At 41.8% G+C, this 27,584-nt stretch overlaps 1 protein-coding gene across 1 annotated transcript in view; it reads right to left on the bottom strand.

Moving 5' to 3' along the window:
* The window catches only part of TENM4 (teneurin transmembrane protein 4), a 354,979-nt gene that overhangs the window by 255,694 nt on the left and 71,701 nt on the right, over positions 1–27,584 (bottom strand). Inside the window, exon 3 of the mRNA XM_075143906.1 lies at positions 11,807–12,016. Within this exon, the coding sequence (XP_075000007.1) occupies positions 11,807–12,016 (210 nt within the window). The remainder of the gene's footprint in view (positions 1–11,806; positions 12,017–27,584) is intronic.

Genomic DNA, 27,584 nt, shown 5'->3' with positions numbered 1-27,584 from the left:
CTGGCTGATTTTGAATAGTGCATACGATGGCACAGGCTCTTGTATTACTGGCCTGGCCACCGCAACACCACTTCCCCCAAATACTGAAAAGAAATATGGCCACTTATGGTTTCAGAATGCTTTTCCCTATTTCCAGCATGTTGTACTTATCGAACGCCTATTATCCTGAGGTGTCCAAAATGCTGAAATTACAATCTGCTTAACCTCAATAATTCTGAGAGGCAGACTTTTGTCTCTTTAATACAGGTCTTATTTAGACAGAAAGAAAATGAAACACACCAAGATTAAGAGACTAAATTGGCAGGATATCTAGAAATACCCTGAAAACCTACAGAAATTTAACATAGCAGAAAAAAGCTCAGATCATCCAGAAAGGAGCAATATCTTTTAAGACAGTAGGTAAAAACTACCTGTAATTTACTGCCCTGCCAGGGCATCTTCAGTTAGGACAGGTAAGAAAGATAAGAAGTGACAACAGCACTTTTTAGGCTACTCTGAAAGGCATCCCAAACACCCTTGCTATATTTTGCAGGAGTCAATTTCTGAGTAATGCTGATGTCCTAAGGAGTGAAAGGTTAGGAACAATTAGGAGGCAATTAATGAGGGCCAGTCCTGCCTTCTTATTTTGACCACTCTTGGCAATAAGGCTACTTGCTGATGAGTAAAGGGGGCAGATTCAGGCTTCAATAGTTCAAGTAACATGGAGTCACTGGTCTTTTGCCCCACTATTGCTGCCTCTAGTGAATGGTTGTATGTTTTCATGCTACTTTGACACGTCAATATCATCTGACCCCTTGCAAGCAGAAATGTGATATACTAAATGCCTGAATTTTATTAGCTCTGTCATACTGTCTTATGATTTGAACCATTTTGTCTTTTTGCTACACTTTTATCTGCTTTATATGGAAAAGGCTTTAATTAAGTAGGCTCCCATTAATAGGCCTAATTATTACACTGAAAGAGAAAAAAGATCTATTAAATCTTCCCTGTTAAAAGTCAAGGCAGACTTTGAAGACATGTTTCTAAAAGGGTGCCTAAGCTTTGCGGCATCACCATCCCTTGCCTACGGAGATGTGAGCACATGTTAAAAGCCATGTGCAATGCTGTGGATGTATCAGCAGAATGGAGTGGGAGCACAAGAACAGTATTTTTCACTTTCAGTCAAGAATCGAAAAATCTCCAAAGCTTGTAAGAATCAAACAATTATTATTATCCCCATTTTATTCATGGAAGAGTCAGGCACCAGCATTTAGATCACTTTGCCAAGGTTACAAACTGTCACCAGTCTTCTGACTCCCATTTCCAGGCATTACTTACTACAAAATACTGACCTTTTAGTTAGCTAATGCCAATCATGCATTTAAAACACTACACCAGCTATTCCATCTGTATTTGGGGGTTTTATCTCAATTCACATGGCAGGAATTAAAAACAAACAAAACTTTTAACCCTTTGCACTGGTTTTGGCTGGGATGGAGTTAATTTTCTTCACAGTGGCTAGTATGGGGCTGTATTTTGAATTTGTGCTGAAAACAGCGTTGATAACACAGGGATGTTTTTGTTCCTGCTGAGCAGTGCTGACACAGAGTCAAGGCCTTTTCTGCTCCTCACCCCACCCCACCAGCGAGCAGGCTGGGGGTGCACAAGAAGTTGGGAGGGGACACAGCTGGGACAGCTGACCCCAACTGACCAATGGGGTATTCCATACCATATGACGTCATGCTCAGCATATAGAGCTGGGGGAAGAAGAAGGAAGGGAGAACGTTCGGAGTGATGGCGTTTGTCTTCCCAAGTCACCGTTACACGTGATGGAGCCCTGCTTTCCTGGAGATGGCTGAACACCTGCCTGCCGATGGGAAGCAATGAATGAATTTCTTGTTTTGCTTTGCTTGTGCGCGCAGCTTTTGCTTTACCTGTTAAACTGTCTTTATCTCAACCCACGAGGTTTCTCACTTTTACCCTTCTGATTCTCTCCCCCATCCCACTGGGAGGGAGTGGGCGAGCGGCTGTGTGGGGCTTAGCAGCCAGCCGGGGTTAAACCATGACACCCTTCAAATTCTGGTGTTTTCCAAACTGCCAGCAAAATTAATTCTTATGTGGGATGCGTATACTGGGGCTTGTAGTCCTCAAAGGCTTAACCCAATTGACTCTTAAGGAACTGTGACAGTCTTTCATATAAATCCCTCCAAGATCAAAGGCTTCTTCTGTGCCGTAACTGTCTATCACATCAGCTTTACTACCAAGCATGGGCATGAAGGGCTTGGTCCTGCTGTTAGACACATGGTTAAGGATTGCCCTCTCTTGAACAAAACAACCCTACTGCTTTGCACCCAGGTACACATGGGAAGTAACTTCAAAGGATACACCATGGTTCATATACACACAGCAAGAAGCTGCACTATCCCCTCATGTCATGTTCCAAATATCACTTTTCAGAAAACTTACGCTGTATCCATAGAAGGCACTTTCTTCTTTGAGTTACTGCCTCAAACATTTTAACCCAATCCTTTCCCTTCTATTCAAAGCCTCAAAGCTTCCACCCAGAATACCTAAAGCTATCACTGCTTTAGTTGAAGAATTTCTTGGGGTCACATGATGGTTTGAAAGCTGTGGTTGAGATTAATAGTGTGTTACAATAAACACAGTGAATAATGCAAAGTACAGAAATGATGGAGGAGGAAGTGGGGAGAGACATCTTCTGAGGCTATGCAGTTACTGGATGTTTAGTTTGAAAGAACACACAGGTCAGAGCGAGACTTCTTGCATCTTCTCTCTTACAAATTAATCACTGGTTCACAGTGGCCGGCAAATTTCAGCTTATAAATAAAGTTCAAAGCCCCCAGGTCCTCATTTTAAAACGGAGACATATGGCTTGAAAACAGCTAATGGAACAAGCCTTCCCGAAGTTTGAGCTCATTCCCAACCGAGAGATCCATTTCACAGTAATAACACAACGCAGCCACGAGTACACGAGCATCAGACTTCCTTCCTGTAGTTTATAATACTTTGCACTTCCACACCGGCTTTTATCTGGTGAATGGAAAAAGTTCTGATGAACATCAGCTATGACTTTTCAAAGTGTAGAAGACACACAACCCTGCAGGAACTGAGAGCACACACTGCCTCCTACAAGATCCTCAGCCATACAGACATCAGCTCAGAGATGATACATACCCAGAAATAACAAGTTGAACGCTGCACAAAAAGAAATCTGAAAAGATTTAGAAAAAAGATTAGCTTACTCTCTGAAACCTGATGTCTGCAAGTATGGAGCCATGGGTCCCTTTTTGTCTACTCGTTCTCCGTAGTGTAAACCATGGCTAGCTCCAATAATATCATACAGATGAGGAAATAGTTTGGAAGGATACTGAAGCCAACGGCTTGCTATATCCTCCATTTACAGTGGAGAAAACCGAGGTTAAGTTTTTAGCTGAGAAGCCTGTGGCAGAAACCAGAAGGCTGAATTCCTAGTACTCGCTCCAATCGCTGGACAACTCTGCCTTCAATGTTTTGTTCTTCTAAAGCTGCCCAGAAGCATTTTTTCCACACAGAATCTGCTCCTTTGGGGGCTTTGTTTCATGTTAGTCACAAATCTCTCACTATAACCTGAGGTAGACCAAAACACTGGCAGTCCTGCAGTGAAAAAGCATCTAATGGGCCATAAATTAATGTTTCATTTCCTTTAATAGTGTAATGATTAATTCCTTCTTCAGAGCAGGATTTTGTTGCACATTTGATAGTTACACTATAAAGAAAGAAACGGAGTTTTTTAACATGGAAAAGGATCAAAGCCAGAATACTGCTATTTTTGTTTGTGCTCTTGTAGCTTGACTCTTCAAACAGATTTTTCTCCCCAATTTTGTAAAGAAAAAGGTAAAAAACATCCATCTCAGATGAGACCTTGCACAGCTTGTCAAGTTTCAACCCACAGTGAAATTTTACTGCAAATATAAACCTCTGAAAGTAGGGGTTTCTAATGGAAATGCTGACATAACCTTAACTATACCAATGCTGCTGTAATGCTCAGGTTACCAGGAATATTTCTGCTGCCAATTCAGTTTAACAAGTCTGAATGCATATAATTTGTTCCAGTTGTCTTTCCTCAGAGTGAGGCTCCTTTGTGCACACTTTCCAATGTGGCTTGCATTAAAAGAAAGGGAAAAAACCCTACTCCTATGTAAATTCATATACACACTGATACGGTTTTATCACAGCTAAAAAGCTATAAATCTGCTTTAACTGATTCAGTGTGTTCCCTACTGGCCTGGAAAGGTGACTCATTTCATTGCTGCCCTTCACCGAATGTGACAATCATAACTTTGCTTTGTTCTCTTTGGGATATTTATTCTTTGCAAAAAAAAAAACCAACCCCGACTTGTGTGTATTCATATTATCCACTCCTGACCAAACCTCCCCCTGTTTGCGCCAAAAGGATTTTAGCTGGGTCAGGATTTGACCCTCGTTATACTAGGAATCTAATCCAAATGCCTCCCACCGATATCAGTGATAAGAATCTAGTCCTATGGCAAATGATTTGCTTCTCACCTTTGGCTCGTCCTGAAGCCAAACAACTGCCAGGTTAAACAAATACTCTCAGGATGCAAAGTGAATTCATGGGGCAAGAGCTTAAGTGACAGCAAGGTAAGTGGGCACTTCTAGAGCTTCATGTCCTCTGAAAGATCTGCAGCTTGCACACTGAAATCTTTCTCATCTTTTCTCCTGGTAGGAAGAGTGAAACGGGAGGAACAAAAACTCAACAGGACGGCTCCACCGCTCAGTGAATAGGAGCTGGAATAATTCATGATCTGATCCTCCTCACATCTGCCAGTTTACAACTTCTTACTTGATCTTCCAGGGTCTAAGATGCAACGGCTGATGCTTGGGAATTCAAAACCTGAACCTTGTTGTCATCTTTGCAACAGAGATAAGTTTGGAGGAATGATTTGAGGACAAATTTTCAAATATGCCAGTGAATCTTTGGATGGTGTCAGTGAGTTCAAGTAGATGACAACCGTGACAATCAAGCCAAAATTACCAGATTGAGGCTCCTAACTAACCTCTCAGGCTCCTATGGACCCATAGTCAGCCACAGCTCTTTCCACAATGAGTGGAAAAAGAGAAATCTCCTCAAGATGATTCAGACCCTGATGGCCTGAAATGCCTCTAACTAAATTGAAAGCTTATGATTAATAAGTCTCTTGTTTAGTTTTCTGACTAAAATTAAAAGGGAGGAATTGAGGTCACAGTTTTTCAGGCTGAACTCTGAACATGTTCCCAAATTAGAGGATAAATTCAGTGAAAAACTATGTAAAACTAGTTTGCAAAAGACTTTTTTCCAAGAACCTCTCCTACCACCTTTTTTTCAATCATCGCCACTGTTCTAAAAAAATGTTCTTTTATTAAAGAATATTTTAAAACTATTGCTAAATTAAACATTTTTTTAAACCTTTCCTCTCCTTAAGATATTGTTTCCTGAACTTCCGAAATGTTAAGGGGGGAGTGTGGTGGTGTTAAAAAATTTTACTGGGGAACACAATAATGCAAAGAATATTTTTAATTTTTTAAAAGACACTTGGAAAATGATTGGCTGTATCTTCCAATTTCTGAGCTTCCCTTCTGTAATTATGAATTACCATTATGAGTAACACTGACTGCTCATGGACTCTGCAAATCTCTGATAAAGGATGCAGAGATTAATTGTTATTCTTAGTTAACACACTTAGTCTGGTAGTAAAGAAAGAAGCAACAGAAAGCACTGTGCAAGGACAAAACCCAGCAAGAGAACAGACCTTCTGTCCGCAAGTCTTTTTGGAAAGAAAAAAAAAAAAGCCTTACATAAAAGAAAATGGAATTTAATTGGGATTTATTATTAATTATTAGATGAACAAAATATCAATTATTAAGATTACATTATCAAAGGTTCTTTTGCTCTCCTCAGTCAGATCCCTGAAAATTCTCCACTTCTAAGAAGCCTTATATCATACCATTCTTTCTTTGAAATGCTTTAATATTCTGTGTCTTTTGGGTTCCCTGCTGCAGTTTGATTTCTCTGTGACTGCCTCATCCATCCCAATGTTGTAAACACCTAACCCTGTGCTGGAGCAGGACTCCTACAGGACAACTCCTGTGTCTGAAGTCGGACCTGACGATCAGAGGAGTGATGCCTGATGCAAAGCAGGCTGATGCTAAGTTCAGCCTTTCAGCTGGTCACACCGGGTTGCAGAATGAGTCTGAAAACAGCAGTCTCTGTGTGGCAGACTATGCAGCAGCAAACACATCAAGGATACTAGAGAAATAAACACCGAGCACATACACAGATAGATTAAAAACTTTCAATAGAAAGTGCTCTGTATTTCTGGAAGATGACTTCCTTTTAGATACTGAAGGAATCCAGCCATAGCAGCAGTAGCGGCAGATGATCTGGTCAGTTACTCACTGTAAAGTGCCAGAAATCCACAATTATATCAAATCAAACTATTTGAGAAAACATAAATAAGGTGTAGTAATCCTCATCAGCCTTTTTGTGAAGGATTTTTCTTCATAAATCTGGGCCAAACCATTTAATAAAAAGGTGGAAAGTTATTTCTGAAGAATAGGAAAGGGAGGTAAATTAGAAATGGTGATTGTCTTCAACAGCTCAAGGTTGATCATTAAAGATAAAAAAATCCTAACAGAAAATAGGACACATGCTTTAGGTTACAAATCAGGACGTCTAGACTGGCCCAATTTAGTTAGAAATGAGAAGGAAGATCTCAGGGAAACCTACTGCTTCAGATTGTCCAGCACTCTAAAAAAAGAAAAAGTGGCAAAAGCAGAACTAAAATCTGCATTAACTCCCTGACCACGGATTTTGTTGGCCAAGTGGCTCGCTCATGAACATGCCACTAAGTAGAAGTAGCACGTTGTGGTTTTTTGGGCTTCTGGGGACAAGCTGGTCCTGATTTGGCCTGTTTTCCACTGAAATCAAGGATCCTACAGAAGTCTCACTCGTCTCCTAGGATCTGAGCCTGGAATATTTTACGTACTCAACACGGTTTTCCCTCCTCCCCTCCACTGACAACACAATCTCTGCCTGAGGTGAGGGCTGCATTGTCCATGCTTCACACAACGCTGAACACTCCTCTTGGAATTCAAAGTCTAATAACACTGTGAATCATGCCTACCTACCGTCTCTCTCTCCAGCAGCAATGTCACTTTGGGCGACTGGCAGCGTGACCCTCCACTGCTGCTTTTTTTGTGAATAAATGCCCTTAGTGGTAGCAAAGGAACAGGACTGGTTTAATAAGTGGGGAGTAACAAGAGTTGTTGGAATAGGGATGTATTTGAGGGAGAAGCCAAAGAAATTGGGGTACACTTATTCAGAAGTGGGTGATAAGACTCCAAACTGTATTAGTTCCTTCCTACAGAGACTTTAGTAGATGTTACCTCCAGTGTCACCTAAGTAAAGCAAATTCTAGGACCTGAAAGTCAGTTCTAGATATTCTTAAAATTTTCTGGTATCTCCTTACTTCTGCTAGAATTAAATAAAATCCATGCCCTGGTCTCTGAAATTGTGTTTGAGAATATTAAAATGCCCAAAACGAGAGGTGATTTTGGATTTTGTGGCTCCCGTCTGCAAAGGTTGTTTCAAATGTCTACATCCAGCCTTCCTGTCTGCCTGATACAAGCAACATAGAGAAACACACCAGACCCCACAAAACGACAAAACCACACTTCACATTGAATGCCTGCTCACTGATGAAAGAGCTGGAAGAAGTCACGCACTTCGGCTTTGACTACGAGGCAACACGGTCAGCGTTCTCAAAGGAATTTAGATGTCAGCTTTCCACAGATTTCATATATTTTTCAAAATCTGTTCTTTGTCACTCTGCAGATCAGCTCCCCGTCGGGATAACAGCCATTTCCCTACCTCACAGCTGTGCTAAGCAGAGATGTACCTGCTAACGTCCCCAGTGCTACAACTGCGGATGCTGAGGGAAGTGGACAGCAATGGTCAGGCTGTGCTCTTCCTAAACACCATTCCCTAAAGACACTTGATTTTTTTTGTTATTTATTTTTCATGTTATTTACTGGTTCAAATGGAAGAGAACTGCTCTCACCAAGCCAATCACCAACCTCTATACCCCCCTCCTTGGCTGGCGCTCGACCTTTCTCAGCTAGTCAGCATCCTCCCTACAACCCCACTGGCTTGTCCTTCTCCTCCCATACCACTGTCAGAGACTACATGGACCGATGTTCTGATCCAACACAGCATTCATTAGTTTCTTAAAACAATCACATTAAAGATTGCCTTCAGACAGTTCTGGCTTCTCATCAGTCATATACTCTACACACCAGTATATACATATACTGACTGATGAGAAATTTGAAGAACTAATTAGTGTTTCTGAATGTCCACCAAGATACTCCAAGGCAGCCTACCTTTCAAATAGTGCTGAAATCCTCAAATCAGGAAATTTTAAGGTTTCTGAAAGGAAACATCCTGAGACGTTTGAGAGAGTTGGCGTTGTTTAGCCTGGAGAAGGGACAGCTCTGTGCAGCCTTTCAATACTTAAAGGGAGCTTGTAAGGAAGATGGAGAGAGATTTTGTACCAGGGCCTGTAGTGATAGGACAAGGGGTACTCATTTTAAACTAAAAGAGGGTAGATTTAGATTTGATGTACGGAAGAAATTATTTGCTATGAGAGTGGTGAGACACTGCAACAGGTTGCTCAGAGAAGTTGTGGATGCCCCGTCCCTGGAAGTGTTTAAGGTCAGGTTTGACAGGACTTTGAGCAACCTGGTCTAGTTGAAGATGTCCCTGCCCATGGCAGGGGGGGTGGTCTAGATGATCTTTAAAGGTCCCTTCCAACTCAAACCATTCTATGATTCTATAAAATGGAGACATTCACATCCTAGTTACTTTGGGTAATTTTAGGTAAAATAAAAAGTCTTCTGGAGTTATATATAAAAACAAAAGCAAAAAGGTCCAAATCTGAAAAGTCTGTTTTTTCCTTAAAGTTAAGTACCTGCTGATAGTATAGGTACAATAAGAATTGTGGATTTTTAATGTTCTAAATTACTTTTACCTTATAAGTAAAAAAAAACCCAAACAATGGCTTATAATACATCCAAAATTAAAAGCCCTAAAAGATGCCTGCATATTTATATACTTATTAGTTTGTTCCAGCCTTCATTTGAAAGTTTAGTTGGACATTTTCCTGGAAGTGTAGAAATAATATTATGGACATTATTAACTTTCTGGAATGAAAGGAACTTAGATAAAGAATAGCCTACTGTATCTTCAAAAAGTAGCATATTTCTTAAGTTCCATGTGCATTATATTTGCAATTTACATGGGGATTTGTAACAGCGGTGCTGCTCCCTGGGTGTTACTTACTTTGGATGGGCTTCTCTGAAGCTGAGTTTACACAGCTGTGGAAGGAAAACCTAGCCACAATCAATTAAAAAGTGCAACACAAATACTTTGGACAGCATTCTCAGCCTGTCCTGCCGTTGAGACAGCTACTATTCTCCGAGAATGAGTGCTCTAACTGTATTAAACTTAGTCCTAACCAAAATAAGCTTTTACTAATTTTCACCATTTAAGGAACATAAAGACCTGCCTTTGTCATTTAAAGTTTAAGCTGACTAAGCCTCATAGAAACAGAACGTTAAGAACTAAAGCAATTAAATCCATTTACAGAGGTCAGAAGAGTCTCTGGGTTATAGACATGATGGGCTTGTACGGTCTGTGCTTCTTATTCAAGTGAACTCTCAGATTATGGGTTGATACATGGCATAGTAAGTCACCTTTGTTTTCCTCCTGATAGCAGCGTGACGCTGAGCTGATCCTAACAGGTCACCAGTGTGCTGGCATTACCTGCACTTCTGATTACTGAACAACTAGAATAAGCACGCAAATGAGACCCCAGACGCCCCGTCTTTGTGTGGGACACATTTATTACCAACCTGCTGAATCCTACATACAAAGGCGGCCTCAGGGAATGTAGTATGTCTACAAGCCAATGCAAAAAGCACTGAGAAAAAAGAGGATAAATAAGCAGGCAGCTGAAAAGCCTGAAGTCTAACTAACTCACCAGCACATCAATACAATAATATCGTCAACCCACTGTGGACTCTGAACAATGCTTTTTCTGTTGTTCAGCTAATTAGTAAAAGAAGAGATTAAGGTCTTTAATCTCATTTGCTTTCTCTTTCTTCCCTCTTTTTACCTGGAGGGTGTGCATGTATGTGTACATGTATATTCCCTAAATGAGCAAACAGAAAGTACATACATTATGATGTTGAAAACACGAAGTGGAGTGTGAGTTTGGCTTTATTTCCAACCAGAGGCTCATCTACATGATTTCAGATTTCAGTGTAGTGCGACCGCAAGGAGTCAGGTGTGTGTGTGTTATAGGGTGGGAGGGGAGGGGGGAAGCTGAACAGAGGATATGAATTTTAAGCAGTTTCCTGAATGAATATGACACTGTATTTCCCCCTACTCTCCTTAGGATGACAATTCAGAGGAGATAACCTTCTCCTTTGAAAAACTCTGAAGGGAAAGTTTGTTTTTACCATAACAAATGCAACAAAAGAAAAGAAGAGGGAAGCTGTGAAAGGGGTAGTGGGGGGGGGGCACAAGTTAAATGTCAAACTTTCTCTCCTTACTTGGAGATAACAGCATACTAGGAAGCCTTCTTAGAAGCTTAACATAAATGGAGTTAAGCTGTTGCCAGCTGCAGTAAACCTCTCTCTCACCTTTCTTTCTCTCTTTCAAGATATCTTTGAATGCCTTCTCCTTCGTCATAAATCAGACCTGTGAGCAATTATCACTCAAGCCGGATGGCAGCGGCCTGAGTGGCCACTGCTATTCCACTGCTGTAATCTGCACTTTGTCAGGTTACACTACCCTTGATGAAATTTTACATTTCTTTGCCAATGAGCGTTACCTCTCCGTTTATGACTCATTGTCTCTGCAGCAGAGAGCTGTGAATCTCATTCCTCTTCTTGAAATTTGTTTAAGCAGCGTGGTCCGTGCAGCGGTGCTGAGCACCCACAGATCCCGTTTGGGGAGTCTCAGAGCATCCCAGAAGCAGGGGGTTCTGCTGCTGCCTCAAATACTTACCCTGAGGGCATCTCCTAGCGCCTCTGAGGGAGACGCAGATGCAGACACCCTCCTCTGGCCTCTGAGGCTGAGCACACGGCGCTGATGCCACTGTCACAACTCACAAGGAAACTCTGGGGTTTTGGCATTCCCTTTTCCATCCACGCACCCCTTCGGTGACAGGTTTCTGACAGCGGCAGGAGCCTCCAGGCCGCTCTCAGCTGCACGGGCCCGCGGTGGAGCGAGCCCACCTGGCCGCCCTCCCCTCAGCCCCGCGCCCCGCCAGCCCCCAGCCTGCACCTTGCCGCCCTCACAGAGAAGGGGGGTTCTTTGGTGAGTTTTTCAGCCAGGAGGGAAAAAAAAGCTCCAAACCAAACCAAAATCTCCCCAGAAAAGGGAGGGGGTTCCAACCGTCAACTCAGGTGAAGTTTCTGAGCTCTGCCCAGGTACCACAGTGGGCGGCTCGTCCCTCACCACCCTCACCACAGCCACCCAGCAACGCGCACAGCAGCCAGCACAAACCTTCCCAGTGCTGCATTTTTCAGCCTTTACGAGGTGATTTCCCCCCCCTCCTTTTATCCCCCCTCCCCAATATATTTTTATTTTAAACAAAATTCCAAAACCAACCCAAAGGGCATATCCGCACCCCCAGCCAACCTTCATCCCCGCGCACGGCTGTCAGACGAGCAAGAAAAGTAGATAGAGAGAGTCACTCACCGTTGGCGGCGACACAGAGGTTTCCAGAGCCACTTTTAACTAAGAATGAATTAGGGACAAACTCTTCCTCAGAGTCAGAGTCCGCGGCCGGCTGGGCCGCGCCGTTGCCCAGCAACCGCCCCGGGCCCTCATTGGCCGGCGGCGAGGGGGGAGGGGAGGGGGACTGCTCGGGGGGGGTGGAGGAGGCGGACGAACAACGCAGGGGAGGACCTGCGGGCCACAAACACACACGCACACACACAGAAAAAAGGAAAAAAAAAAACAAAACAAAACAAAACAAAAAAAAGAAATAAACGAAAAACGACAAAACACAGACAGAGAGACAAAAAAAAAGTTGAGCCGGGGCAGGAGGGAAGGCCGCCCCCCCCCGCCGCCTGCCCCAGCGGGGCAGCCCTGCCTGAGGGGCGGCCGGCTGCACGTATCCGCCCGCCGGCTGCTCTGAGGGGACCGGCGCTGTCCCTCGGGCGGCAACCGCCCGTTAAAACTCATATCCACCGGGGGTTTTAAGATTTCGGCATTGGAGGGAGCCCCTGGTGCAAGAGACACTTCGTGCCACGAAGTGGGTGCTCCCTGTCAACGAGGCCAAGCGTTGACGCCGGGCTGTGTTGTACTAAAGGCAGAGTTTTGCCTGACATATTGTGAGGTAAATTATTTCAGATTTCATGTGAAAAGGGTAGAGTCCGTTTGGGGATTGGGTTTAACCATTCCCTTACCGAGTTTATACGGCGAACAGCCTGAAACCTGTCTCGGGGCTGAAGGAGGGAGCCAGGCACCGCTATGTGGTGTTGAAGCATGTCAGCGAACCAACGCGCTGATGCGGGGCAGAAGCAAAGCTCAGTGCAGACAGTGTCGTTTCATTGATTAAATAATGAGAAATGCAGCAAATTAGGTTCTTAGATAATATTTTACAAAAAGCTCCGCCTGATCAAGGAGGAGCTTCTACTGACTGCAAGGAAATTGGATCAGGTACCTGGAGGTTAAGTAGATCCAATTCGAAAAGCATACTGTAAATAATTAATGGTTATCAGGGTCGTATTCCAATCAGATTTTTAAACAAAGCTGGGAAATCAGAAACACCAAACTGGTGAAAAAACTATCAGGCAAACGTGGAGGTCAGATACGTGCAGTACATCAATAAAAACAGGGGGAATATGAACACAGACATATAATAGGTTAAAGTACAGGACAATGCATTTAAACATGAGCTTTTCCCCTTGATACATTTGATCTGAAAGTCATAATGATTAATCTCCCACATTTTCCCAAATACTGAAATGTTATCATGCAAAATCCATCAAAATAAAAGAATAACAGTCAGCACAAGCAAACTTAAAAAACGATCTCTTTCTAAAAAAACACATTTTGAACGTAACATAGCACACAACATAGCTGTACAATATTTCTTACTAAACACAACATGAACACTTTAGAAAAGGACACAAACCCAAAACAATAAAGCGGGTTTAACATTTAAATCCCCCAAAGCTGGTTCTGCTAAGTTTCTTTCCACCTCGGTCATCAGTTTTTCTCATGATAAGTCCTTGGATGTCACCTCTCTGGCATATGCAGATCTTATAAATTGCAAATTATAATCAGAGCAGAAATTGGGGCGTCGGAGGCAAAGCCTGGGAATCGGGAAGAATATAGGACTGTACCTGTGCTCAGAGACACTCGAGTGACTGTGGTCACCCCAAGGAGAAGCCAACCTTGGTAGAGAGCCTACGCTTTCTTGCGTGAACTACAGTCTGTGCGGCGTGCAGTCTGTGTGCAGGAAGATGTGAGCCCTGTGTGTTTTGTTACGATCAGCAGTGGAGTTGTCTGGGTCTCGTTCTTTCTGACAGCCCTCCAGACAGTGAAGTTCCTCCTTTAGGAATGCAGCTCTTAAGGAATCTGCAGCCTACTTCACACTCCCTGACCCTTTTTACGGTGCCAAGGCTATAACCTTCCCACTGTGTTAACTACCGGTAGGAGCTGGAGAGAGACAGCAAAAAAAGGGAACATGTACAAGTGGATGAACACCGCGTTCCCTCACAGACCCTGACATGCAAATGGAGATGCAGCTCTAACTCTGATGTGCTCTTGAAGGAGCAAAGTCTACTCTGCGTCATCCTCTTTGTTGCAATGGAGATTTGATGAGCCCTGACATGTAACAAAGTTTAAATCATGGCTTTGATTTGCTATGCATTTGCTACGAAACAGTATGATATGTATTTCTAATACTGTGTAGTCAGAGCCTGAATTCTAGCGTGATGATGAATGAAATGGAAAGAAAGTGTTAAACCTATGTCTTCCTATAGACCCATACAGTTTTTCAGTGTACTTTGTAACTGCAGGACACATTTTTCCAGCCATTGAGAGAGACAAACTAGATGATTAAAAAAATTATTTCAAGCCTCTGACTCATTTTCCTACAGACCAGTAAAAATGCATAAAAAGGAGGCTAATGGTGTGACTACCCATGGCAAAAAAAAATGTGTGGTAAATAACAGTAGACCCCCAGTGCTCTCCCTGTGTTTCGGTCAAACAGCACGCTTGGCGTATCTATACAAGAAGTTTGCAGTCCAGACATAAGGACCAGGAGAAGAATGAGCTGAATTTGGAATCGTAACCCGAAAAGCAAAATGTCAGTGCCTTTGTTAGCCCACATCAGAAACTTTCTGACATTTCCACATGGCTGCAGGTTGGGTTTTTTGGTATGGGCTTTCCCCATCTCACAATATTGCAATTTTGGCAAGGATAAAAACCAAAAACAAAACCAAAACCACTTTAATGAAAACTTTGGATTTTAATCAACTGCACCATTGCAGAGTGCACACGAGAAGTTCCCGTGGGCTTTCCCGGTCGTTACACATGCTTCCAGCAGTGCATGAGCTGACCTTTACGGGGGAGGGTTCTCTAGGAATCGCACATGCTAACTACGCTACTGAGGGCTGCGCTGCTGTGAAGGGCACTGGCACATACAACCGTGTTCCCTGGAAAATTCCCTTTTGGGCACGCAATATTGGGGTGGACACAACAGGAGATTTTACAAGCTGCTGGATGGAAGGTGTGCACTAGTCAGCTGTGCTGACAACATCCAGTTAAAATGCATTGGGAGCAAAGTGATGCCTTCCTTTTTAACATGTCAGCAGCTCTATTTGTAAGACAAGGGTGTCTTAAGTTGTGGATCCTTTAAAAGAATTGCCTCTTTTTCTCTGCTTGGAGAGAAAACGAAAAAATAAATCTGACCTTTTCACAAAAAATAAACCAAGAGAGAGACGAAAGATACAAGTTTGTATCCTTCTCAGACAAGTATCTCATTGAATTTACTGCGACTGCAGGTCCAAGTAAAACAAGCAGGATTCGGCCCATAAACTTTCATTCCAGCTGCCAGAGCAAAATTTCTAATTGATTAGTACAAAATGAATTCGCAGCAATACTGGGTTGCTATGGAACCTGAGCAAGTAGGCCAAGTCACTTTGCGGTATGTGCTGTTTCTCCTTCAAAAATACAAAACAGAAGGACTAGATAACACATTCATTATGCACACTCTTGCAATTTGGAAGCTAACTCAAAGAAAAACAAAACGGATTCCAAGTATGGGCCCCTTGGCATCAATTTGTAACAATCTTATGTATCCGCTTGCAGTGAACGGTCAAAATTATGTTCTTTGGACTTGAGGCAGGAGTAATAGAAGTTGAATGTCTCTGTATGAATGATATGTTACTTGCACATATTCAGAGGAAAACACAACATAAACTCCTATTTTATCTATGTGCCAGTTTTTCAGATTAAGATTAAAGAAAATGAGGGGAAGATACGTTACAGTCTCTGGTAGATTTATGAAAGTACTTAGGAAACACAAACTTTGGAAATAGGTTAACACAAAGAATCTGTTTCCCAGCTTAACTAAGGAACTCTGCAAAATTCAGGCAACCGCTTTAAATTTAGGGAAGAGACAAGCCGAGCAGACTCTAAATAGTTAGGGGAAAGTAAGACAAACAATAAACATGCCTTCAGTTTATGCTACACATTTGGCTGTAATATTTCAGAATATTGTGTGTTTCTAGAATTACTCTGTCTCTTGCAGGATTTGGTCTTCAGAGATCAAGAGCTGATTTAAAACGGGTGTATTCATGCTAGTGTGAATAGAAGGGCTGAGCAATAGAGAACACTCAAGGAGATACTTTTAAATGAAAGACAGTAAATTGTTTCATAGACTATATTCAGTGGATTATACTCATATGTTTACAATTTGTCCCAAAAGAGGTGAAAAAGTGTGGATATACAAATACTGACTTTTCACAGAACTGATACCACAAGGCAAAAGGATTGGATAGCGTCCAATATACCCAGAATGGTATTATCTGCAATCAATAAATCATTAATATCAGCTTTTTTCCCATAGTACCTTCTTCTATCAAGCTTCAACCAAGAATCTTTAAGAGCTTTACAAGCGTTGAGTATGTAAGCTTTGAAATACTGTTATCAGATCTACTGGGAACTGTTATCAGATTGGTTGACAAAATTAGATTCTCTGGGGAGCAGAGTTACACTTCTGACAGGTAAGGAAGCCGAGGCTCAGAGAAGTGAAATAATTTGGTTCAAAATTATATTGTTTCCTGTATCTACATACTGTTATCTCTAGCCACTGAAATAGCCTAAAAGGCTGTTTTCCACACTCAAAATATTTTAAATTAGCAGAATTCCCACGATGGAGGGAGGACGGGGGAAGGCGGGCAGAAGTACTGTCATCGCGATTACCTCAGTACAGCAACTACAGTAGTTCTCACGTAAGAACTTTTGCATTAAGTCATGCTGCTGAAAATGCTTAGCCTGTATGCAATCTTAAAATATGAAAGTTTATAACAATGGTACTGGTGCACCAGTAATGGTAAGCACCATTACAAACGAAAGTACATCACAACACAGCTCTGGCCTTTATAATGTAAGGCACTGTGGGTTCATAGGAAGGCTGTGTAAGTGATAGCGGAGTGTATTCTGTAGTGTGCTGGCTGGGTGTATTATCCTGTCAAAAGAAAGAGAGTGTAAACAGATGCACTTCTTTTTTTGTCTCCCCCTCACTTTGCACAGTGGTTTTGAGTGATTTTTATTGACATCGAAACTAAATCTTATTGATCTATATTAAAACTGTAGCTAGTCTTGCGCTAGAGAAAACCATGACCTGCTTACACAACAGAAACGCTTAGGTACCTCTGTCTGATAAAAAAAATTAATTAATAAATAAATAAAACTCAGGCAATTTCATCCCACACCATAGCCGATTGATTAAAACCCCACAAGCACAAATCAGCACTGCAGGGTGGAGATCTTCTTGTGTGAAAGAGCCGTATTTGAAAGGTGACAGGCAGAGCGGGCATCAGGACATCCCCAAGCAGCACCTCTGAGATGGAGTGCTGACAACACACGGGACAAGGTGGGAAGGACGGTGCCCTGCCTGCTTGGCCATGTTCAGTTCCCTGCAGAATATAAAAGGCGGTGATTTGCTCCACTAGTATTTCAGGGCATCAGAGGTCCTGCTGGGTTGAGGAGGGGAGTGGGTGAGTATCTGGCATTTCGCTTTTCAAGGTTATTTGAAGATGAGTCCTGATTGTCACATGGTAAAAGACTGCTTTCTTAGCATCCAGGAGCCTCGCTCCCTCAGAGATGGAGAAAGAAGGAATTTTCCTAAGGGACAAACAGCATTCATGCCTTTCGCATGGCAGCGTATTGTGCCTTTCCTATGGACAGCATAAAACACCTCTGGAAAAAGAACCAGCTGAACTAGCTGTCTGGCAAAACATGTCAGTGAATCATAGGAGTGAGGAATTGTTGCGCAGATTTATTGCTGTTCTTTAACAATAGGTGGTCACAACATGGTTAGTTCAACAGGGAATATATATCTTGTGTTTAGAATTGATTAAAAAAGCAGTCTTGGAAAACTACTCTTAGTTATTTATATTTCCTGAATTTCCACCTGCACTTATGTTTATTTTATTTAATTTAATTTTGTGTGTTTGATTTATAGCTATGGAGCCAGAGGGGAAAATAAATGAAATAAAGGGGACAAATGAATATCATCTTAACAAGAAAAACCTGGGCAGCTGCCATGTCACCAAAATTAAGAAATGAGTAGTTGGGCCTCAAAAATGAGAAATAATCATGCCCTGTATGAAGACTGGCATATTGGGAAAAAAGGGCCATGCAAGGTTAAGAAGGAATGAATAAATTCACTTGGACTGAAATGGAGTATGAAGAACATATGTCACAGGAACTTCACCAGCCTTGTGAGTGATTTGTGTTATTCTTCCAAATTGTGGTTTTTTCCGTCCCCTGTGCTATGAAGAGATGCAATGATTTTCTTTATCCGTTTTGCCAGGATGGTGTATTTTCTATCAAGAAAGTCACAAAGTCACTGTCAGCAGGAACTCAGGAACATTCTTGTTTGTACAGGGCAGACCCTGGGCAGACCTTCCTCTGGGTGGGAAACATCTAGAATGTCTGTGGCTTTGTGAGGGGCAATGTGATGCTGGGATATGTGTAAGCACTACAACTGTGTGCCTGTTATCTGCCTCTGTCCCAGCACGGAGCATGGGCTGAGCGTGTGGGCCTTATGCAATTATTCCCCAAATGAAGCAGAAGGTAGAAAGGGACAAGAAATAACCCAGACTTCAGATCTCCTTTCCCCCAGCTCCTGAGGTTACTAACCTGACCCAAAACAGCAGAAAACAATTATCCATTGAGCAAGATGGAGAGGAGCAGGGAGGAAATTGTTCCCTTCTGAAATGCAGTTGCTCCAGGGCTTGGGGTGCTCTGGAGCAGCACAGCCACACTTACAATTTTTTGCCAACACAAGAAAATAATACGGCAGATTTTCAGAAAATTACACGGGCAATTGCCTGAGCCGGATACTCAGCTTGCTCATTTGTAGGCACAACAGTAGAAACAGATTGTGTAAGTTAGCTACATGGTTTTCTGAAACATCACTCTTCAAGGCTGAGATTGTGCTGTTATTCAAAAGCACAAACAGGTAATGTAATTTCCAAATGTATGGGAGATTGCTTGTATCTCTTTCAAAATCAAAGAAATAAGGATCCAGGAAGAAAGACTCTCTTCTGATAGAGACAGTATAAACAATCCTAATCACCACTGAATATTTATATCATGCCTTGTGAAATATTTAGGTAAGTAATTCACATCATCTAAAGTTTTAAGGGAAATGCAAGCCGCTAATTATGGATCAGCATCACAAAAGCTTGTGCAGCTTTACTCAAACCCAACTTGTAAAAGAATAATGTAATCAGTAGGAAGGCTGATGAGCTGCCCGTGAAATGGCCTCTTTCAATCTGACACTAATGCTCTATCTGATCCAAAACACCCAATATAAAGTATGAAGTTCTCTGCAAGTGATTACATGCAAATCTCCTAAAAGGTCCATTTTCCTTTATTTGAACACCAAACTGTGGGCTTTGTAGAAATTGCTTTCTCTAAGCTTAATGCTAACAAAAAGGTTTACACTAGCCTTGCAAAACTTTTCCTGATATGCCTGGTTGAGGGAAAGCACCCTTTCGTATTCCTTTTGAGCTAGCAGGGAAGAGTTATTATACATGGGCCATTGCAAGACTTTTTCACCTGCCCCAGCAAATAACATTTACACAAATATCTTACAGGGTGGTTGGCATTAATTTTCTAAAATTAACTTCTGAAGTTATGCCAGAGGAGTCAAAACTGTGGAACGCTAGAAACCAACCAAAATTGCATGACATTAGAGCCCACCTACCAGGGAGCAAAACTAATTCATCCTATAGCTAAAGCACCAAAAAATCCACAATTTCAGCTCATGATCAGTGATATACTTTGGGACCTTCCTGACCGGTGTGGGTGGGTTTTACATACATTGTAAACCAATACATGGTAAGGCAAACTACGTTGTTAAGGAATAAAATGTGTATTTCCCCCTGTTAACTAGACAATCACAAAGGAGCATCTTTTGAAAGGAAAGAAGGTTGCAGTTGTTAAGAGAAATCCGGGACTTGTTTGGGGAAAGGATAATGTGCCATGGTGCAGCATAGTCACTATCGGGTCTCCCTGCAGTCACGGGAAGCACAGCCTTATCTTTCACTTATCCTGTCTGCAATTTGAGTTGGAGTGTCTTATTTCTCTTCATTGATTATACTGGGAGCCTTGGGTGATCCTAACTCAGGTTCATAAATGAAAGTGGCATGAACCCGGGGCTTAATGTCTAGAATCTGCCTGAAGATAAGGCAGTCTCACTGAGACGTTTTTGGCAGTGATAGTTCGGTTTGCTCCGTAATACCTAAGGCCCCTTCATATGTACAGACTTAACACTTCCCTTCCAAGCTCATAGGCAAAGGTGCTGTATAGTAGCGATGGAAGTGGAGACTAAATGCATAGGCAGATGGAGATAAAAGTTGCAGTGAAGGAGAACTTTGAAGCAATGATATTTTATGCTTCTCTTGGGAAGAAACATAGTCTGCCTGAGTAAGTACAGTCCAAGGAAAACATATGGCTGCAGATCTCTGGAGCGTGACAAAGGGGTATCAAAGTTATACTGCAGTGAGAATCCAATCCGCCTATCCGTAACCTCTCTGGGGAGGAAATTTGGGGTGAGAGGAATGTTGCCTGAATAAAGAGATTGTATCTCTTCCTATTTCAGTTAAAATTACTGTTGGCTTTGGATTTCTGTGCTGCATAAAACTAATGAACTTACTTGTTTAGCCTCTTATACTTACTGGGACAACTGGGCAATCCCAAGCACAAATACAGGCTGGGCGGAGAATGGACTGAGAGCAGCCCTGAGGAGAAGGACTTAGGGGTGTTGGTTGATGAGAAGCTCAACATGACCCAGCAATGTGCGCTCGCAGCCCAGAAGGCCAACTGTATCCTGGGCTGCATCAAAAGAAGCGAGGCCAGCAGGTCGAGGGAGGTGAACTGCCCCTCTACTCCGCTCTCGTGAGACCCCACCTGCAGTACTGCATCCCAGCTCTGAGGCCCCCAACATAAGAAGGACATGGACCTGTTGGAGCAAGTCCAGAGGAGGGCCACGAAGATGATCAGAGGGCTGGAGCACCTCTCCCATGAAGACAGGCTGAGAGAGTTGGGGTTGTTTAGCCTGGAGAAGAGAAGGCTCTGGGGAGACCTTATTGCAGCCTTCCAGTACCTGAAGGAGACCTACAAGAAAGCTGGAGAGGGACTTTTTACAAGGGCATGTAGTGATAGGACAAGAGGTAATGGCTTTAAACTGAAAGAGGTAGATTTAGATTAGACATAAGGAAGAAATTCTTCACTATGAGGGTGGTGAGGCACTGGCACAGGTTGCCCAGAGAAGTTGTGGATGCCCCATCCCTGGAATTGTTCACGGCCAGGTTGGATGGGGCTTTGAGCAACCTGATCTAGTGGAAGATGTCCCTGCCCGTGGCAGTGGGGTTGGAATTAGATGATCTTTAAGGTCCCTTCCAACCCAAACCATTCTATGATTCTGTGATTCTATGATTCTATGATTTCCTCCTGATCCCACTTTTTGTCCCATTAGGGTTGGATGCTTGCATCCCTAAAATTGTATGGAAGTAATTTTCCAGTGACTGTTATTTCTTATATTCTAGCTGATCTCCCTTAATTTGGGAAGACTTTTTTTCTAGTGCACGATGTCAAACAAAGCAAACAGCCTCCCTTCAACCTCTAAGAGTCATGGTTCAGAAGATCATTCTTTTTCTTCAGCTGAGAAAAGAGGTCAAGGCAACCTAGTGCTAAAAGACTCTTCTTAGGTGGACTTCTAAAGGGATCTGATTAAGGAGAAAGTTTATTTCCCATAGCAGTTTCTTTCTGTGAGCTAGCCCTGCGGCTCTGGACTTGAAAACAGTAGAAAGTGTGAGGCTCCTGCACAATGGGAAGCAGGATGGCTGCACCAGAATGATGCTGAGCCTGAGTTAGTGTGCTCTAGACACAAGCAGCAGGGCATGGTGCCATGCTAAAGGGGCTGCTCCCCCCGCTAACGCCTCTGCACAGCGCTGTGCTGCGGATGTGCCAGCCTGCAGGACCTCTAAGTCTGTCTCTCTGCACCCAGGTTGATGGTGGGTGTAGTTCCTTTCCCTTTGACTCTGAGAGACACCTGCTGTGTAACCTGGGGAAGAACTCTTCAGACCTGTCTCGTCTGATCTTTATGCATTGGACTCTCATTTGACATCCACCTCACGCTCCCCAGGAGTGCATTTGAATCTTCCACATACCCTGTGCCTGGCACAGCTCATTAAAAGATCAGACCTATCCTGCGTCTTCCACTAATTTTGATCCTTTTTGTCTATTTATTCTGCAGGATTTTCGAGACACGGGCTGCTTCTCCTTGTGTGCATGTGAAGCTAGCAAAACAGCAGGACCTTGATCGTGTGTTTGGCCGTTAGGTGTTCTTGCAATGCAAGCTGTAAGAGTAGGGAAGTTGTTTGTGCTCGAGTAGCTGTAATTATTGTGGAGGAGAGCTGTTCACAATGTTCTGCAGGCAGTGAGAGGCTGAGAGTGTTCCTTTGCTACAATCTGAAGGCACGACAAGTACTACGTTTCCAGGGAGGTCGAAATGAAGACCACATACTGACTGAAAAAGCTGCGAAGAAGATGTGCAACCCTCATTGCTCTAATCCAAAGTTTCCCCTTATAAACCTGCACTTCAGCTTCGTTTTCCCATAAAACTTCCAGAATTCTTCCTAAGGCGAAGAGCCAAAATATAGGCTATGCTTCTGTAGGTGATACTCTTCTCTCCTGGGAAAGATTTCCAGTCAATGGTATTCCCAAGAAGGTAATGCAGGAATATGACAATATTATGTCAGAAGAAAATGGTGTTGGACAAAAAATTCGATTTGCTTTATGTTTCTTTCACACCTAGAACAACGTTAGCAAGTAAAGAGCAACAGTCACCTGCAAGAAAAGAGGAAATCGGTAGAGACAAAATTTCAGGTTATTGGATGGCATTTCCAGTCCAAAAATGGGAACAATTATTTTTCCTCCAAAATGACTGTATGTCTTTCAGCAGACAACAAACCAACTTGCAAATGCAATAGCAAGACTTCAGAAAATTTCAGAGACATCATTGATGTTATTGGTTTTTTCTCCAGAGCCTTGATTAAGATCTTTAAAGCTGCAATTTGAATACCTTAATCATTGCTTTTCTGACTTCTGCCCTATAAGAAAAAAATCTTTACCTTCACTTTTGTTCAGTTCTCTGCTCAATGAAAAACCTGAAGTTCTTCAAGGCACTATACTAAGAAAGGTCCCAAATAACAAAGGTTTTCTGGATCACAGGGAACGTAATGATAATTCAAAACACATAAAAGGCACATGAGGGTTATTTGTAAAAAAAAAAAAATCCCAGTAGTTTGGAGGAGGATTCACAGCAGCGTGGGCTATAAGCAATAGACTAAAAATACAGGGAAAAGTATATGCACGGTCTCGTTCACTTAACAGTCTGTCTGTCTCTCATTCCCTCAGCCTCTGTCTGTTTTTCTGAGAGATAGTTAAAGGAATTGTTTATCTTCAAGAAAAAAACATTTGAGAATGATGAGGGCAGTATTAGAAAAGAATTCAGTGCTTGGAAATATGGCACCTCAACCCATGTGAAAATGTGCTACAAGCTTTGCCATAACAGAACAAACTACTGGTCCACCTGATTTACCAGCCTTTCCCCATCACTGGCTAATTCCAGCCATGCAGTGCTCCAATAAGGCAATTAATTACACCCTATGGTATAAGGAGAAATCTCTTAATCTCTTAATAATAATCAAAGTTATGCAAGAAAGCAAGATGACTAATAGTCCTTATTTTTTTCCTGACTTTTGAAACAGTATGTGCTATGTGTATTACAACTCACAGGTAGTTATTTTTCTCAGTCTAAGGTGTTTGCCCCAAAACTAACGTGTAACAGGTGGTTTCACATACTAGCGATGAAATGTTTCCTGCTTTCTTTTTTTAAATATAATGGTTTTGATCGTGATGAAATGCTAAAAGGAGCAGAGAATCCTTAAGTTTTGGGTGACAAACAGCCCTTGTTGGTTATCTTGTCCATTTCTGAGGTAGTTATTCACTATAGCATAGAAGTCCCTTCTATAACAAGTCTGATTTTAAATTCCTGATCAATTAGACTGGGCAACCTGTTCCAGAGTCTCAGAGGTCTAACAACATCTACTCTCAGATGTGCTTGTGTTATCGTGCACTGAACACTCTTCAGTAGGCTGCCGAACAGACTGAGTAACATAGTGGTCTCTTTTATCTCTAATTTTGATGATTACCTGCCTGACCTCTTTGACAGGCTTGACCTTCTGTACACTATTCAGTATTTTATACAGCTATTTTCTTTCTTATAATTCTTTTCGAACTAAAAGCCCTGATCTGCAAGCACCATGCAGACCCAGCTGCCTTTCATCAGATTGCTACGTGGTCCACATGTATGTTGGCCAAATGAGTGGAGTGGAGAAGCTCTTACTAAACAGCCCTCTAGGCACTTCTGCTAGATGTTACAGCAGTTCCACCACGCTTTAATGAGCGACGCTGGCTTCAGTTTTGCCCTAATTTTACCTTTTAGCTATCTCTGCACACAGTCATATGAGCTATGTTTTCCCCATACTCTTTTAAATTTTGGTTGTGCAGCACCCACATGCACAGAGAAGAGGCTCTTTTTCTCTCCTGGACAATTTTTCAAGCGATGCTTTTCATTAAAAAAAAAAACAACAACAACAAAAAAAACCCACACAACAAAAAACCGTGTTCATCTAAAGCCTGGTTTTCTACAAGGTTGTATTATAATTCTCACGGGAGAATTACACGCAAACAATCTTGTACATATGAAACTTCCCAGCAGTATTTTATTACAGTGTTTTCTTGTCCTATATAGAGAAAAATACAGTAGCCATGTTATTTCTCTGGGCTGTTCCTTCAGCTTACAGCATACTTCCTTCCTGATGTCACATCCTGTATAGTGATCCTATTAGTGAAGATAATAGTATAAACTTAGCTCCTACTTGAACTCCTAAAGTGTCCCTCTATCATAGCCTTTTAAAAATGTTTGAAAAATTCATTTACCAACCAGTTCTGAAGCATTTAACTGAATTACCTGGAAAAATTCAAAGGGTGACTGGAAAGAAGTGCTAAAAATTATTTGGAAAAATTTGAACAAGCATTACAGCTACTGCTTATCAGTGAGAAGAAAGATAAAATAAGCAAGGATTTTTGTGTTAGGATAATTACGCAGACCTTCAATTTCCTCACTTAGTATATTTATTTAGGCACTGTAATTAAGCCATTTAATTGCCCAGTATCCTCTAAGAACTGACCTTGATGTGTAAAGTAAAATGATATTACAACGAGATAGGAAAGAATAACTAAAATTAACTTGAAAAGTCGAGAAGTGGAAAAAGCTTTTCAAAATATATGACTTTTTGGTTCTATGTATGATCAGTTGTCTTTTGTTCATGAAGTGTTAAAAATCACAGGAGACAGCAAAATGAATGTAAATGATGCTGGGGAGATTCCAATCAGCAAACTTGATCACTTCTAGGGGCTATCCAGTCGTGTAGGTTTCTGTGCTCATTAAGTATCTTCCTACTTAACCTGCTGGTTCCCTGATTTTTTAACATTAACAAAAAGTATTATCCAAGAGAGATACCTGTCTCTTGCCCAATCTTGCTGGAATGTACAATGAGATGAAATCCTCAGAAGGTCTAAAAGTAGCTAATCCCACCCAAACTGAATGGAGCCTAGAATCGAGGTTTCCCACTTTTTGGGAAAAGGCTCCAATTCCTAAATTATTTGAGAAGGAATGGGTGTTGTCATCACACATCCATCCTCAGAAGATGGCTCAAAAGACTGGCGCTCAAAGGCTTCCTATTAGGTTCATTGGAAGACTTAGATATTCATGTAGGAAGACACATAGGAGACACCCAAGCTTCCTGTGCCGTCAAGGTGGAAAGGGATTCCATATGGTAGGTTGACTAGAACTTCCTCTGCTTATCTTCAGGGCCATCTGCCTCCTTCTACTTCCACTTTCGCACGCAAAGTATGAAAAGCAAAATGTAGATGGCTTTTCCATATTGACTGGATTTCTGCCAATCTGTTTGGGACCAAATGTCCCAAATTTCACCAGGTTTCTTAGGCTCATAAATTAAGTATGATGGAGTCTGCATAAAAAGTCACAATTTGCAGACCTCAGTCCTTAGAGCAAAGAACCAAAATTCACCTTTCTTTAATTAAAGTGAAATGCTGAAGTCATCGAGCGTTGAGGCCCTGACAACAAGCAGATCAGGATTTTTTTGGTTATGTTGGAGCTTGATTTTTTTGTAGGTGCAGAGAACCCAGAGCTCATGGTGAAGACAGCAAGTGTATTTTGGAGTGTGTCTGTTTATATAATCAAACAAACAAACAAAATTATGCTTAAGCGCCAATGCTTGAAATTGCTAACACACATAATTGTAAACATGGGTTGTTTCCAAATATATCTTAAATGGTCAAGATTCACCTGCGCACAGACTTTGTACAGAAAGAATGAGTTGTATTTTTAGTGTTATTGGCTGAAAAAAGCTGCTGTCTATCCCTGTGCCTTTGGGTATAAACTAACCCACCACGTGCCCACGGGAAAACAACACACATTTGGAGATGTTTTAAGAAAAACAAAAGCTCATTGCTCCCTGTCATAGGCTCAGTGTACAGAAGCTACAGTAAAACTCATCCACGTTTGAGATTCTGGCAATGGACAGGTAAAGGCGCTGTTGACAAACTCTTTTGCATCTGAAGGTTCCCAAAAGCATTCCTTATCTAAGGCTATTTCACAGGCACTTCTGGATGGACCTGTCTGCTCTTACACAATAACTGCTGTCTTCTGTTTTTTCTTTTTTTTCTTTTCTTTTTCCTTTTTCTTTTCTTTTATGCCGAAGCTGATGCAAAGCTAGATGTGAAAAGGCATGACATTTCCTTTTTGTTACATGCTTTTGGTTTTTATTATGCATGTCCCTGAGGTAGCTAAACCAGCACCTGGCGCTATTTGAGTATTCTGGCCTTCCAGTCAATGAAAGCAGAGGCTCTGGAATATGGGAGCAATAGAGCTACTTCATAATCAAAGTGGTCATCCTGGTATGAACATTAAAAGTCCTCACACACATACACAAAAGGGTTCTGGTAGCCATTATTCCATGCCGTTTACCCTGCAAAAATATATACATTCGTACAAGCTCTGTTATATACTCTAAGCAATTTATCTAAACTTGCACTTAGCTGTGAAGTCTGCTGCTTCTATTTCAGATTTGAAGAAAGCTTGTCTACATTTTCTGAGTATATCACTTCTAATAAAAGATACTACCTGTGCCTATAAGCGTTTTCTTGACTAACTCCTCAGATTATCACACCTACAAAAATATGCCACTAGGCTGATATTTCAAGGTCTCAAATGGCATACAGATGCTTGCCGGCTCATTTTGAGAAATAGTTTTCTACTACAATATAGGTTTTATAACTGTATTGGTAACAGTTATAACCATGTAAAGCTCTTCAGGTAGTAAAGCACCAAACAGATTTCTCTATCACCTCCCAGTTTTGGTGGGGGGAACACTCACATCAAGTAATAAAAGCATGTGAAAACTTGATGCAAATGACGTGAAATAACCCTATTATTTAAAATATAAGAAAATCTACCACAGGTCTCAAACAGCACAGATAAAAGGAGAAGGTCAGTAACCTGAATGTGTCCATTTATGCACAGATCTATATTTTGTACACAGATTTAATTTTTGACCTTTGCTGTACTGTA

This window comes from Calonectris borealis, chromosome 1 (genome assembly GCF_964195595.1).
Source record: "Calonectris borealis chromosome 1, bCalBor7.hap1.2, whole genome shotgun sequence".
Classification (NCBI taxonomy): Eukaryota; Metazoa; Chordata; class Aves; order Procellariiformes; family Procellariidae; genus Calonectris; species Calonectris borealis.
Note: the sequence above shows the minus strand (reverse complement) of the source record. Positions and strands in the feature narration are given on the sequence as shown.